Source organism: Solanum tuberosum, unplaced genomic scaffold (genome assembly GCF_000226075.1).
Source record: "Solanum tuberosum cultivar DM 1-3 516 R44 unplaced genomic scaffold, SolTub_3.0 scf00223, whole genome shotgun sequence".
In the NCBI taxonomy this organism is placed as follows: Eukaryota; Viridiplantae; Streptophyta; class Magnoliopsida; order Solanales; family Solanaceae; genus Solanum; species Solanum tuberosum.
The window spans coordinates 778022-791556 of record NW_006239146.1 but is presented as its reverse complement, the minus strand read 5'-3'; the positions used below and the strand labels follow the sequence as shown (position 1 = coordinate 791556).

Here is a 13535-nt window from a genome sequence, read left to right as displayed (position 1 = left end):
TTGAGTTGAGTTGAGAAGAGGTAAGTATGTTTCTATTCCAGCAGTTCATGCTTATGTTTATGCTTTAGAATTCCTCTTACATGCTCATACATTCCACATTCTGAGTCATTTGGCCTGCATCTTCGCATGATGCAGACAAAGGTGTTCAGGATCATCAACAGGAGCTTCGTTGATACGTCCAAGAGTTCGAGTTAGCTATGTTGTGCCTCCTTGTTTTCGAAGGATTTCATTTACTTTTCAGTTTAGTCAGGATGTCGTGGGTCTTGTCCCGATTCCATCTTTATCAGTTAGAGGCTTCATAAATAGTCAATATAGTTGAGAAGTCTGTATTATTCATTTATTTTATTAAATATTTTAAAGACTTAAGTTGCCTATTTTATGGCGATTTGAATATATTATTTTTATTCTAAATTTTTCATTTGAGTCAAAGTTGTACAAAGTTGGGTTATTGAATTTTATTCTCTTATAAGCTTTTGCATGCTTAAGTTAGTCTTCCGCTTGTAGTCAGCCAGGATGAGGGTTCGCTTGGGGACCAGCAATGGTTCTTGAGTGCCGGCCACGTCCAAGGTGTAGACTCGGGTCGTGACACTTCTGCTTGTAGTCAGCCATGATGAGGGTTCGCTTGGGACCAACAATGGTTCTCGAGTGTCAGCCACGTCTGGGGTGTAGGCTCGGGTCGTGACAAACTTAATATGAGAGTATAGAGTTCAAGTGTCCTACGGTGTCTATGAAGTTGTGTCAATAGCGTATTGTTTATGATTGTGAGGGCCCCACTTCTATAATTGAGGGACTACATGCATTTAAGAAAAGTTTCCCTTCTTTCATATTATAAATCGTGCAGTAGAACTAAGTCATAAGGAATTTATTCTAACTCGTCCGTTCTCATATTCATTCGACTACCCCTCATACTAGAGGTGGTTGAAAAGCAAAGTTAGTTCTTTATCGATGAAATTGCTCTTAGCAAAAGTATTGAGAAAGTCATGAGACTGCAGAGGGGCTTAAGAGGAGCCCGTGAGTGAGTTTCGAAAGAATGCACCCCTATTCATGAGAATCGTGCGTTTGAGCTAAAAGCAAGTTGTACTCTCTTTCCTAAGTCTTGTTTCAGCTGAGATCCTTATGAGGAAGTATGTTTAGTGCTTGGGTAATATTTTCACTCGAAAAGGTAGCATGAGTTACGAGATCATGAGCAGTAGTAGTGAAAGTTCCCAAAGTTAGAGGAAATTATACAGAGGTTTAGTAATCTAAGAAAGGGAGATGATGTTTTGGCAAGCTATGTTACTATATTCATGCACCTGGTAAGTTATTAATGAAAAGTTTTCCCTTATGGGTAGACTAAGAAATGATGAGTTGTGAAGATTCCATGATAGGAGGTAGAGTAAGAGTTGCAAGTTAGGATGAGTTAGAGTATGTTTTAGCTAGAGAGGAGTTTATGATGAGGTGTCATTGTGTTGGTAATGACCAAGTGTATGTGTGGAATCAGAGAGCAGAGTATTCATGAGGTGATAGACCCAAGCTAGGATTATGATTTTTGAAAGGAGAACCCCATGGTATTCAGAGTATGATAGAATCATTTGAGAGGTAATGCGCAATAAGTGAGTAAATAGTACTTAAGTTGTGAAATGGAAGGTGAAGGTAATCCGCAGGAAGGTAGACAGAGAGCTAAAAATTTCCTACTTGTCATGAGATCTTAGTGGGTGAGTGTTTCTCGACTTTTCTAGTAGTTGCAAGTAGTATAAGGTGTGAGAAATCATATTGATATCCGTGTTTAGTACTAGACACTAAGCTTGAATTTGAGATGAGCGTCATGATCAAAAGATGGCAACATGAGGGTGATGGTGTTAGTTTTGAGATCTGATCTAGTAGGTTTAACCTGAAATAGGTGAGGAGATCAAAGTGGTACCTTGCAATGAAAATGTGGTATTATGATCCATAAAGGAGAGAAATAAAGGTAGAGCCAATCGAGGTTATGATTTTCTTATGTGCGCCTAGATTGTATAATTGAGCTACCAATATGGGATAGGCTAGTGCGAGTGTAATTTTCCTAAAGAGTTAGATGAAGAAGCATTAGGAGCCAATGAGAAGAGGTCAAGAGAAACATCTTAGAAAGAGGTCTTAGTACCTGCTTATGGAGAATTCGGTAGTCATGAGATAAACTTTTACCGAGTGTTAGAGTAAAGAGGGATGTAAACCAGTTTAAAGATTATGGAATAGGTCCATAACTTTCAAGTGTCAGCTTTAAACCTAATGGGGAGATGATAAGATGAGAAATCAAGTCAAGTGTTGAGAATAAAATAGTAATGAGTTCAAAAGAGTATGAGAGATATCTTTTCAGAAGTCCTTTTAGTAGTAGAGTGATGTTAGAAAGGGAAGGTTGATGTTCTTATCGTAGTAATGATGGTGTGATAATTCCATCTAAGGTTATAAATAAGGAGGAAGAGGAGGATGAGGTTTTACTATGAGAAATAGTTAAATGAGAGCCCATAGTTGGTTTCGAATAGTAATGCGGGAAATTCTAGTTGGTATGGCAGAATTGATGAGAGAATGAGAACTTCTTAAAGAGCTGGTTAGTAGGAGTCCATGTGTTGTTAAACATTAGATGGTTTTTTTATATGAGCCCAATATTGATTAAATGTGGTGGTAAAGAGTAATATTCTTGGGATGAGATTCCCTATAGAGACGTATAGAATCTGAACCCTTAAGCTTGAATATAGTAAGAGCGTGCCATTAGACTCAGACCTTGGTAAGAGGAGTGATGTACCCTTGTGGGAGCTATGAGTTGCAGCCAATGAGGTATGGTAAAAAAGACAGAAGAACATAGTTGAGGAGTATTGGTAAGCTTAACAACTAGCAGTCATATGTCATATTACCCCAGGCATGGTTTTCCTATTATTACTTCATGCCAAGACTTCCTTTGTTCCAGATAAGGTAACTTCAGAGAGAGCGTGACTATGTTCACAAAAGCATCGTTCTTGATTTAGATGCTATAGAAAGTCCAAACTCTTGGTATAGATCAGCCCACCCTGTATCAGTAGGCATGTTTATGAATCAGAGGAGATAGTAAGAGTAACCCCGTTCCATACCCATTTCAGTCGTCATTCGAGGACGAATGATTCCAAGAGGGAGATAATGTAACAACCCAGAAATTTTTTGAGCTAAGACTCGAACCATTCTTCGTTGCGAGTCAGAGTTTTATCAAGGAATTTAAATTCTCTTCAGCGTTAACGTTACTAGATGTAGCACCTTGAGTTCCAAAGAGAATTAAAGAGAATTCACTCAAGTCATTCATAAGTTCTTCTAAGTTTTGGGTCAACTTAAAACAACCATAACTTTCAGTATAGGATAAGTTAGGAGACCCATAAGATATCAAATGAAAGATCTCTGAGTCCTCTTTCCAACACCACCAAGTTTGTTAAATTTCAAGTTTGGATGAGGGAGATATGTCCGTATGAGTTCAGCCTGTCTATTAAAGAAAAGTTACCTGAATTAATGAGGGGTATTTTAGTCTTTTCCTTACCCCCACTAGCATAAATCATTTTTAGTAATATTTTAGAGATCTAAACTGATTGTTTAGTTATCCCTAAACGCGCTTAGGGTTCTAGAAAAAAGTTCAAGAGGAGAACAAGGGAGAAAGTTTCAAGTATTTAAGATTCTTGCGATCTTCGAGAGATTTCACCAAGGATTTGATCCTTAAGAGGTATGTAAGTTTTATAGTGTTGGGTCCACCCACACGTCAATCATGATTTATATTATCAAATTCGTCCATAAAGATTGAGAAGTTAAGTTATTGATGAGTGTTCTTGAAGTGTTGCTCTCCATTCTTGAATTTTGATGTTTTTTTACCTTAGAATTTTAGTGGATATGAGTTGAATCAAGTTTGGGAGAGGAAGAAAAGATCGGGAAGAAATAGGTGCCAGGTCCGCGTCGTGGACATGCTCCCCAAATAATTTCCTCTCTCTTCGCGTCGCGGAGAGAACGTGCACTCTACTGTTTCAAAAATTATTTTGCGACCAAATATTTTAATTCATCTCCGCATTACGCCCTTGCTCCCCAAACAGTGTTTTCGATCATTTCTTATTATTAACTATCTAAAAACTCATTTAATCATCACTAGACCCTTCATATCATAAAGCATAACTCTTGAATTCATAATTCAAATTCAAGATAGAGATAAGAGTCAAGTTTGAGAGTAGTATCATCTTCGAGCTCTAAGTCTTTGATCATTGAGATCCTAATCCTTTTGAGATTATATTTCTAATTATGGGACTACTACAGGTAACCATGAAGGTCCTTGAGTTGAGTCGGTCATGCCCACAATTCTACATGACCCTATGAGACGATCATTCATGACATGAGTAGTATCATCGAGTCCTTGAGTTCTTGAATCTTGAGTTCTGAGTACTGAGTTCTATATTGCTATTAAGATCCCTGAGTTGAGTCGTTCATGTCCATAATTCCACACGAACCCTATGAGTTGAGTTAAGAGTTTTGAGGAGCTTTTCAAAGCCAATACTTAAGTTCTTAAACTGAGTTTCGAGAAAGTAAAGATGAGTTTTGAGAAAAGAGTTTTCTAAAACATGATTAGTATGACAATCGAGTATGCCATCAATGTATGAGCAGTATGGTATCTAGATATACCATCAATGTTTATGCAGTATGACTTCTTGAGTCATCAATGATCATATTTTAATATGATTTTGATATATTTCTTAGAAAGAGTTTTCAAGTATGAGTTGATTAAGAGTATAGGGGGACTATGTATTCCCAGAGGTATCAATTTTTACATTGATAAAAGAGAAACTGAGATTTCTAAATGAGTTATGAGTTTAAAAGATTTTTTTTCAAGAGTAGTTACTTCTTTTAAGAGGGTAGTTTGAGCAATTATCTCAAACCAGAGGAAGAGTTATGTTTTTAAACATATGAGCATGAGCTATATTATTGGAATAGTATTGAGCACCGATATGGGAGAGAGTTCAAACAACTCACAGCCCCCATAAACCATGTATGCCAACGTGGGTAGAAAGGGCCATACTTTTTAAATGATTCCTTATTGCTTTTTAAGCATAGCTTAATGGATCCACTTAGTGAGGAGTTCTATACCTCGACAAGGTATATGACAGTTTTGGTAGTGTGAGCGAGACGTTGTAGCATCACATAGCTCATAGTGATGATTGTCGGTTAGAGAATCTCCCAAATTTAGTGACTATTGTATTTTTACATAGAATTGAGTTATTATTGTATTTTACATACAATTGAGTTAATATCTATTGTTTTAAAAGCTTTCCATATATTGCATCCTTTATTATTGCTTTATCCTTGAGTATCTTGAGTTGAGTATCATTATTATTGAGTTGAGTTGAACTATGTTTCACTGAGTTGAGTATCTTATCCTTGAGTACTTCTGAGTTGAGTAAGTTTGAGTATCTTTGAGTATCCTTGAGTATTTCTTGAGTTGAGTGAGTTTGAGACAAGGTAAGTATGTTTCCTTCGATTTTAGTTCAAGCATATGTTATGCTTAGATTTCCCCTTGCATGCTCGTACATTCGATGTACTGATTTCATTTGACCTGCATCGTTTTATGATGAAAATACAGAAACCAGTGTCATCAACAAGCGCTTCGTTGATACCACCTGCAGTTTGAGTTAGTTTTAGTGAGCCTCCTTGCTTCCGGAGGATTCCATTTACTTTCGATTTTGTTAGGATGTTGTGAGTCTTGTCTCGACTTCCATCTTTGTCATTTAGAGGCTTCATAGATAGATAGTTTATTTTGTTAAATGTTTTAAAGACTTGAGTTGCCTATTTCCGGCTAGTCGAATATTCTATTATATTCAGAGTTAATCATTTGAGTTAAAGTTTTGTATTTGAGTTCAATGAATTTAATTTAGTTTTAAGCTGATGTACGTTTGAGTTAGTCTTCCGCTTGTAGCCAGTCAGGATGAGGGTTCTGCTTGGGGACCAACAATGGTTCTCGAGCGCAGGCCACGTCCAGGGTGTAGGCTCGAGTCATGACACCTAGGTGGCAGGTAGATTGTAGTTCAATCGTCATTGGTGCGTGAGTCAAGACAATAAATAAATATTTATTTAATTAGAAATATTATTTTCTTTTCCTTACTTTTATATTTTTTAATTGAACTTTCTCAATTCATTCTTTTCTATTATCTTCTTCACCCAAATTCAAAAACCCAATTACCTTTTCTTTGTCTTCTTCAACTTAGAAGATCCATTTACTTCATCCATTTTTATCACTTTTTTTCTTGTCTCTTGCTTTTCTTTGTTTCTTTTTCTTCTTTTATCCTCTTTTTTTTTTTAAAAAAAAAAACCAAATATGAACTTCATTATTCAATTGATTAGAGAGTACTATGAAATTCCATTTTTTTGTCTGAATATTGAACTCCATTACCTTGCTTTAGTAACTTGCAAGTTGAATTAATTTGGTTGTATTTATTTACTTATAATTTTTCACTGATGTGTAATGTTAAAAAAAAAAAATCCATTGTAATGGAGTTTCGCTGCATCACTATTGTAATATTGCTGAAAAGAAGATGGTAGATTAGAGTGATTATTGATGTTTAATTTAATAGTGATTTTATCAATTTTAATCTAGTTTTAGTGATGATTTAGTGGTGGAAATAGTGCTTCAACAGGGAAATATCATGGAGGCTACGTTGAAGGCGGCAATGGTTGCTACTTTAGAGGATTTACCGCAAAGAACAAAGGGTTTGAGACTTGAGTAACGAAGGTTGAAGAAGAAAGAGGAAAAAATAAAAATAAAATTAATAAAATTAGAAAAAAATAAAACTAAAAATTAAAAAATTAAAAAAAAATTAATACGTGGCAAACAACAATTGGTGCGTGATTGTACTTCTTTTCTTGCAATTGAGGTTGTGTGCAAAGTGGAATATTTATAACACTCTTAAATTGTTCAATGGGGGTAATAGGACACCCACAAAGTTAAGATGCCTTTTTGAAAATTCGAGATAACTTCAGTGGTGATTTTATGTCTTTTCTATAACTCTTATAACTTTCTTCTCTACTTTCGATTGTATCTTTCACAAGATAATGATCATCTATTAATAATTTACAAATCTTCTTCTTAAATATAAGAATTGATGACTTTATTTATTTGGTGCATGAATAGCCAAAAAAATATTAATACTTGAGTTGCAAGAAAAAATACGACAAACACAAAGAATTTATAACAAATAATAATATTCCTTCTCATTCACAACTGTAATAGACAATTGATGTAGCCTTTGATTAGCCATAATAACCTTCATTACGAGAATATATTGATGGTTTAAAATGATTATATTTGACAAATGATAACTGACCATTAAATATCCTTAATAGTTTTCAATAGAATTGAATGACTTTTGCCGATATCTTCATATTTTTGAACGTTAGGTCCCATACAATCAAATGTCCATTTCTTGATCTCTATAAACTCATGTCCTTTTATTTACTTAGAAAAGCTGGAAAACTCATTCTTTCTCTGATATGTATTATGCTCGATTTCTTCTATATTTAATTTTGTTGGATTTTGACAACTTGCTAAATCCTAAAGGATACATCTATACCAAATGAAAATCCCTAGGAGATTGTCTTTGACATGCCTCCAGCTTTCGTGAATTTCCTATAGTGTTCATGTTCAAGTATTTTCCAAAAGATTTCAAACTTTGTGGTCACATCAAAATTCCCTAGAACAAATGTGGTGCCGTTGGGCATCTAGTAACTGATAAAACAAATCACCAAAGACAAGTTTGACAGGGGAAAAATCCAATGCTCAACCCCCGTGAAGCACAAAAAACTGTCAAATTGACAACTCAATGTAGTACACTTGTAATTTCACATCCAAATTATTTTTCTATCCTACATTATGCTACTTGTAGACAAAACAACAATACCAAATTGGCTTCATAGAGAATTTAGACAGAAAATCTGACAGTGCCTATATCTTTAGGTAAACAAACTCCTCAACAGCAGGAATTTCCCCAATTCTCTTCAATATCTCCTTGCTTGGTTGGTCATCCACCCCAATAGCCATAACAGCATGCTTCCTTGGAGCAACCCTTCCAACACTCATGAAGCTTACGTTCACATTCCCCTCAGACAAGATGCTACCCACCTTTCCAATCATTCCGGGCTGATCAACCTGTCTGCACAGAATGATGCTGCCCTCCAAGCTCACATCCACTTCAAAAGATCCAACTTTTGTCAAATGGGGGATTCCATCTTTAACCCTGCCCTCCACTCTAATCTCTCCAGAGTCGGAAAGAGCACTGGCAAACTTGGACTCCACACTGGAAATCTGAACCTGAATGAATTCGAGTGGACTTTCTGGAGAACCATTTAGAAGAGATCTTAGCTCAGCTATTCTCAGTCCCCTCTGTTTAGCTGTGAAATCTGCATTTACCAAGTTCACAAAAGAACTGGAAATAGGCTCAATCAATCCCTTAGTTATCATCGCCCGAAGCAATCTTGTGTCAAGATCATCAGGTCCTCTAGCTGAACCATAAGTTACTTTCACTGATTTCACACCACTTCCACCTGCCACTAGTTGGACAGCAAGTCTACCAAGTTTTTCAGCCAGTGCAACAAAAGGCTTCAGCTCGGAAAGCACCTGCATTATGGAGAGGTAGAAATGATATTTCCTTCAAGCACAACTCCAAACTAATCTTCCAATCCCCCTTACTCAAAAAACAAATGAAAAGAACAATGCATCTATCTACACTTTGGGAGAAGACGCTCTTCTACAACTACAGATAACTGGTTAATTTTAAACAGGCAACAATTAACTAGTTGGGCAGGCTAATGTAGTTGAAGGCACTGTATTGTGCCTTCCTTATTTAAACAAATATAAAAAAAGGGATTACAAGCAGCAAATATTTAGCGAATTTACCTCAGCAGGCACCATTGGAGCATTGACAGCAGTAGCTGCAAGCTCTCCCTTCAAAGCACCAACAACAGCTTCTGCTATCTCAATGGCCACCCCTTCCTAAACAAGAAGTTCAGACAGTAGTAAGACATATATCAACTGGTACAAAAAGTGTGAAACAAAAGCGGACATCAAGCACAGACCTGAGCTTCCATAGTACTAGCACCAAGATGAGGAGTTGCAGTTACATTCTCATGTTGAACCAACTTACTATCCTTTGGTGGCTCCACAGTGAAAACATCAAGTGCCGCCTGCAGATCTATTTTTACATCAATACAGATAAGCTATGGAAGAAAGCCTATTTTATATTCTAATCCAGGATGGGAAAGAAAGTAAATATTGATTTTAGTCTCCCAACTATCAGACAGACATGAATATCAGCAAAATACACAGAAAGAAGTAGTTCGAAAAACAAGTGCATCATGTATATCCAGGACCTGTGCCACAATTCCTGCATCAAGTGCCCTGACCAAAGCATCTTCATCAATCACTCCCCCACGAGCAACATTTACAATTCGTACTCCCTTTTTCATCTTTGCAAAAGTTTCATCATTTAGGACCTTGTTAGTTGCAGGAGTAAGGGGCATGTGAAGTGAGATAAAATCTGCAGAAGCAATGGCTTTATCAAAGCTAACGAGCTCCACCCCAATGGCACGTGCACGATCAGCAGGGGCATATGGATCATGAGCAATAACATGCATGCCAAGTCCCTTAGCTCGCCTGGCAACTTCTGATCCAACCTTTCCAAAACCCATCACAGCAAGTGTTTTGCCAACTAATGAGACACCAACATATTTGTTTCTCAGCCATTTCCCTGGAAACCAAATCATGGTAAAGTTTCAAAGGTTGTGAACTTCAGATGCAAAAGCAACTAGGATAATTGAGGAACTATTAGCAACCATAAAACTGTTATAATTGCAATCACTTTATCAACCTACATCAATAAACATATGAACAGGGTAGCAAGATAAAGACAGAACTGGTGGCATGATCATTGCCTACGCAGCCACCCAGCAAGTCTAAGTTGAGGGTTTGTTCTCCTTTGTAATCCAAACATGATGTACATCAAGAAAGGAAAAAGGATAGTGGAACAAAAAATCAGCCATAGATGTTATACAACAACAATGAGACCAAAAAGAGGTTGCTGCTGATATCTTACACCTTCTTGTTTCTTTAAGATACATTATCAGTAGCAATGTGACTATGTCCACATAAATCTTCATCATTTAGCACATTTACTAAGCATTTCAGTCTCCCAACAAAAAAGTGAATGAGATTAAGAAGGCAGTATTAATACAAAGTAACTGCAACAGGTAAATACACAGTGTTGTCAAAGATGAAAAGCCTAGAACAGTGTAAATTAAAACACAAGTAAAGAAAGATGAAATGAAATTTTTCAAAAAAATTAAAATATACAACAATTCACAAGAACAGCTATAAGCAAAAAAAAGAAAGTATTATATATGGAAAGAACCAAAATAACTACAAATATTTGAAAACAAAATCATGTAACAAGTGCAAAATTATTCTGAATTTTTTTACTCACATCAAAGATGTAACTGAAAATCTAATAAAGGTTTAATGACTAGTTTTCTCATCTGAAATCTCCTATTCCCTCTTTCTAACAATAACAAAAGTTATTCAAATTATTTCCTTCGTTTGATATATCACTTTGCCGGCAATAATTACACTATTTTTGCCAGCTATTTACTGTTGCCTTCTTTAAGATAAGAGTTCATGCACGGTGAAATGCTCTAGCATTTTAGTGCCTACAAATGAAGCGCTACCTAAGAGAGGTTGAGTTGCAAGCCTATACTAGTTTGAGTGCACCTAACCAAGCCATTAACACTAGTACTATCACAAACAGATCAGCGGATATTCTCATTAAAATAGGAACAAAATCGTTTGGATCAATTTAACATAGATCCGATCTACTCTACAGGACCATAGCTGCATAGCAATGATTTTTGAATCAGAATCTCGTATAGACAATTTCATATTCAAAATACATGAATCTCGCACTCATGAAACAAATTATATTGAGGAAAAATCAGCATACACCGTTATTTATATAGACATAAAACCAGATTAGGCTAACCAGCTTTAACGGAAGCATCGGCCTGAGCAACATTTCGAGCCATAGCTGTGAGTAACGCGATTCCATGCTCAGCAGCAGCAACAGTGTTAGCAGTCGGGGCATTTACAACAAGGCATCCATGCTCAGTCGCGGCTGCAAGATCGACATTATCAATACCAACACCAGCTCGTCCAACAACTTTGAGCCGTCCACCGGATGACTCAAATACCTCTCTGCTCACCTTCGTTCCACTCCTTACAATCAACGCATCACACAATGAGATCTTATTACAGAGCTCCTCAGGAGTCAGGTTATAAGAACAATCAACATCAGCAAATTCCTTAAGGAGATTGACCCCTGCCTCACCGAGTTTTTCAGCTACGAGAACCGTCGGTTTATCTCCCACAGCGTAGATAACGAAACGCGGATACTGACGGTGACCGGAGATAGGAGAAACGGCTAAGGCGGAGGTAGAAGAGAGGTGAGTTTTCCATGAGAAAGAGGTATGTGAGGGTTTGATGGAGAGATTGATAGCGGAAGAAGCAGATGCCGCCATTGTTAACAGATCAATAGAAGAGTGCTGAATCGAAGAGGAGAAGAGAGGCGAAGCAATGAGGAAAAAATGAATTTTATATGTATTTATATATATATGCTCGTCGGTCGAGGAGCGATTTTAGAGAAGTTAAAGGTGGTGGTAGGTGCTTTTATTAATTTGGACACACATGACAAACAATTTCCCTATTTCTTTTCAACCAAAAGTTTTACCAATTTCCAAAACATGAATTTATTTTTCTATATTATGTTTGTCTTAAATAGATTCAAAAAAAGTTGTACAAGTTTCTTGAAAAATGTTTAATTACTTTAAGGAAAAATCCTTTTGGTGAGAATGGTATTTTATTTTTTACCCTTTTAACTTTAATATATTTTAATTAAAAAGTGAAAAAAATATAAATTTATTTTAAAATAAAAAAAATATTATAAACTTTTAAATTTCTGGCCAAATTTTCTGGCCATTGCATTACCCTTACTTTAATTTGAAATTATATAAAGTATTTGGGTGTGAAATGTGAATAATACTAAACAAAAGATTTTGTAATGAATTATGACTTTTTTTTTTACGACAAAGATTATAAAATGTCAGAATGTTTCAAAAATATCATCCCTCCACCTATTGAACTGAAAGGCCCTTAATGTTTTTTGTTTAGATTCAAAATTGTTCTTTAACAAAAATATGACATGAAATTTAATTAAACAAGTGATTATTTTTTAAAGAGTAATAATGACCCTAAATACTTTGTCCAACAAATCTATCTATACTTACTATATTAAAAGCATGAAGGTCCTTAAGAATATTGAGTAAACTTTTTGTCTTTCATTAAAAGATTTTATAACATACAAAATTATCATTTACTATTTTTTAAAAATTATTAGTATTTAATTATTTTTATAATCTTGAAAATATAAAGAATCCTAAAATTTATGTAAGAGAAAAATATATGGAGAATTACTGTTGATAATTTTTTGGGCATACATAAATATGTTCTTTAACTTGGTCTCATTTCATATTTATGTCTTCCAACTTAGAGTGTGTACAAGTAAGCGCTTAAATTTATATAAGGTTGAACAAATAGACACATGAGTCCTATGTGACATAGCACACGTAGGCACCACGTAAGACGCAAATGGTCATGTAGGATGTCATGTAGGGCATGCATGTATATTTGTTCAATTTTATACAAATTTAAGTGTCTACTCGTCCACATAAAAAATTGAAGGACATAAATGTGAATTGAATCCAAGTTAAAGGGAATAAATGTGAGTTGAATCCAAGTTAAAGAATATATTTATGTATAATGCCTTTTTATAAGTACGTGAAAAAGAGCATAAAATATATGATATAAGCAAAAGAGGTTGGAGCGATATATAATTGTTGATTGAACTCTATAACTAAATTCATGTTGTGGATTAATTGTTGATTGATCTATATAATTAACTTCATGTAGTTGATTAATTATTAATTAATCTCTATAACTAAATTCATGAGACTTCGTGTAGCCACAAAAACTACAAACAAAAAATAGACTTCAAATTCGAACTAAATTAGCTAATAAAAACATTCTCTAACAGCTGAAAGTCTAATTTATTTATTACTCCATCTATTAGTTAATATGTGTTTGTCTTAAAAAAATTTAATCCGCTTTAAAAAGAATATCTTTTTATATTTAAAAAATTCTTTAATTCTAATTTTCCACCTGACATATTTAAAAGCACAAAATTAAAATATTTTGATATATTTTACATATCTTTAGTTCAAACTAAAAGTGTTCACCAGATAATCTATGTATGATCATTGGACTTGCCTCAGGAATTTTAGAAAATGTAGGATCACAATCATTTCTTACACAAAATGTTGGTGAAATTATAAGATTACAAATTACAATTGAAAAATAAAATAAAGAAACAAAATCTCTTCTGGTTGAGACACAAATATGTCGCTTTTTTTAAGGAGATTCAAGCCCAATAATA

At 35.1% G+C, this 13535-nt stretch overlaps 1 protein-coding gene across 1 annotated transcript; it reads right to left on the bottom strand.

The window, feature by feature from the left end:
* Positions 1 to 7695: 7695 nt before the first annotated feature.
* On the bottom strand, positions 7696 to 11673 carry LOC102591151 (D-3-phosphoglycerate dehydrogenase 1, chloroplastic-like). Its single transcript, XM_006356431.2, has 5 exons — positions 11031 to 11673; positions 9370 to 9746; positions 9076 to 9183; positions 8897 to 8992; positions 7696 to 8617 (listed from the first exon to the last, which is right to left on the bottom strand). Exons 1-5 carry the CDS (start codon positions 11563 to 11565, stop codon positions 7946 to 7948), a joined length of 1788 nt encoding a protein of 595 aa, XP_006356493.1. The 5' UTR covers positions 11566 to 11673; the 3' UTR covers positions 7696 to 7945.
* Between the last annotated feature and the right edge of the window lie 1862 nt (positions 11674 to 13535).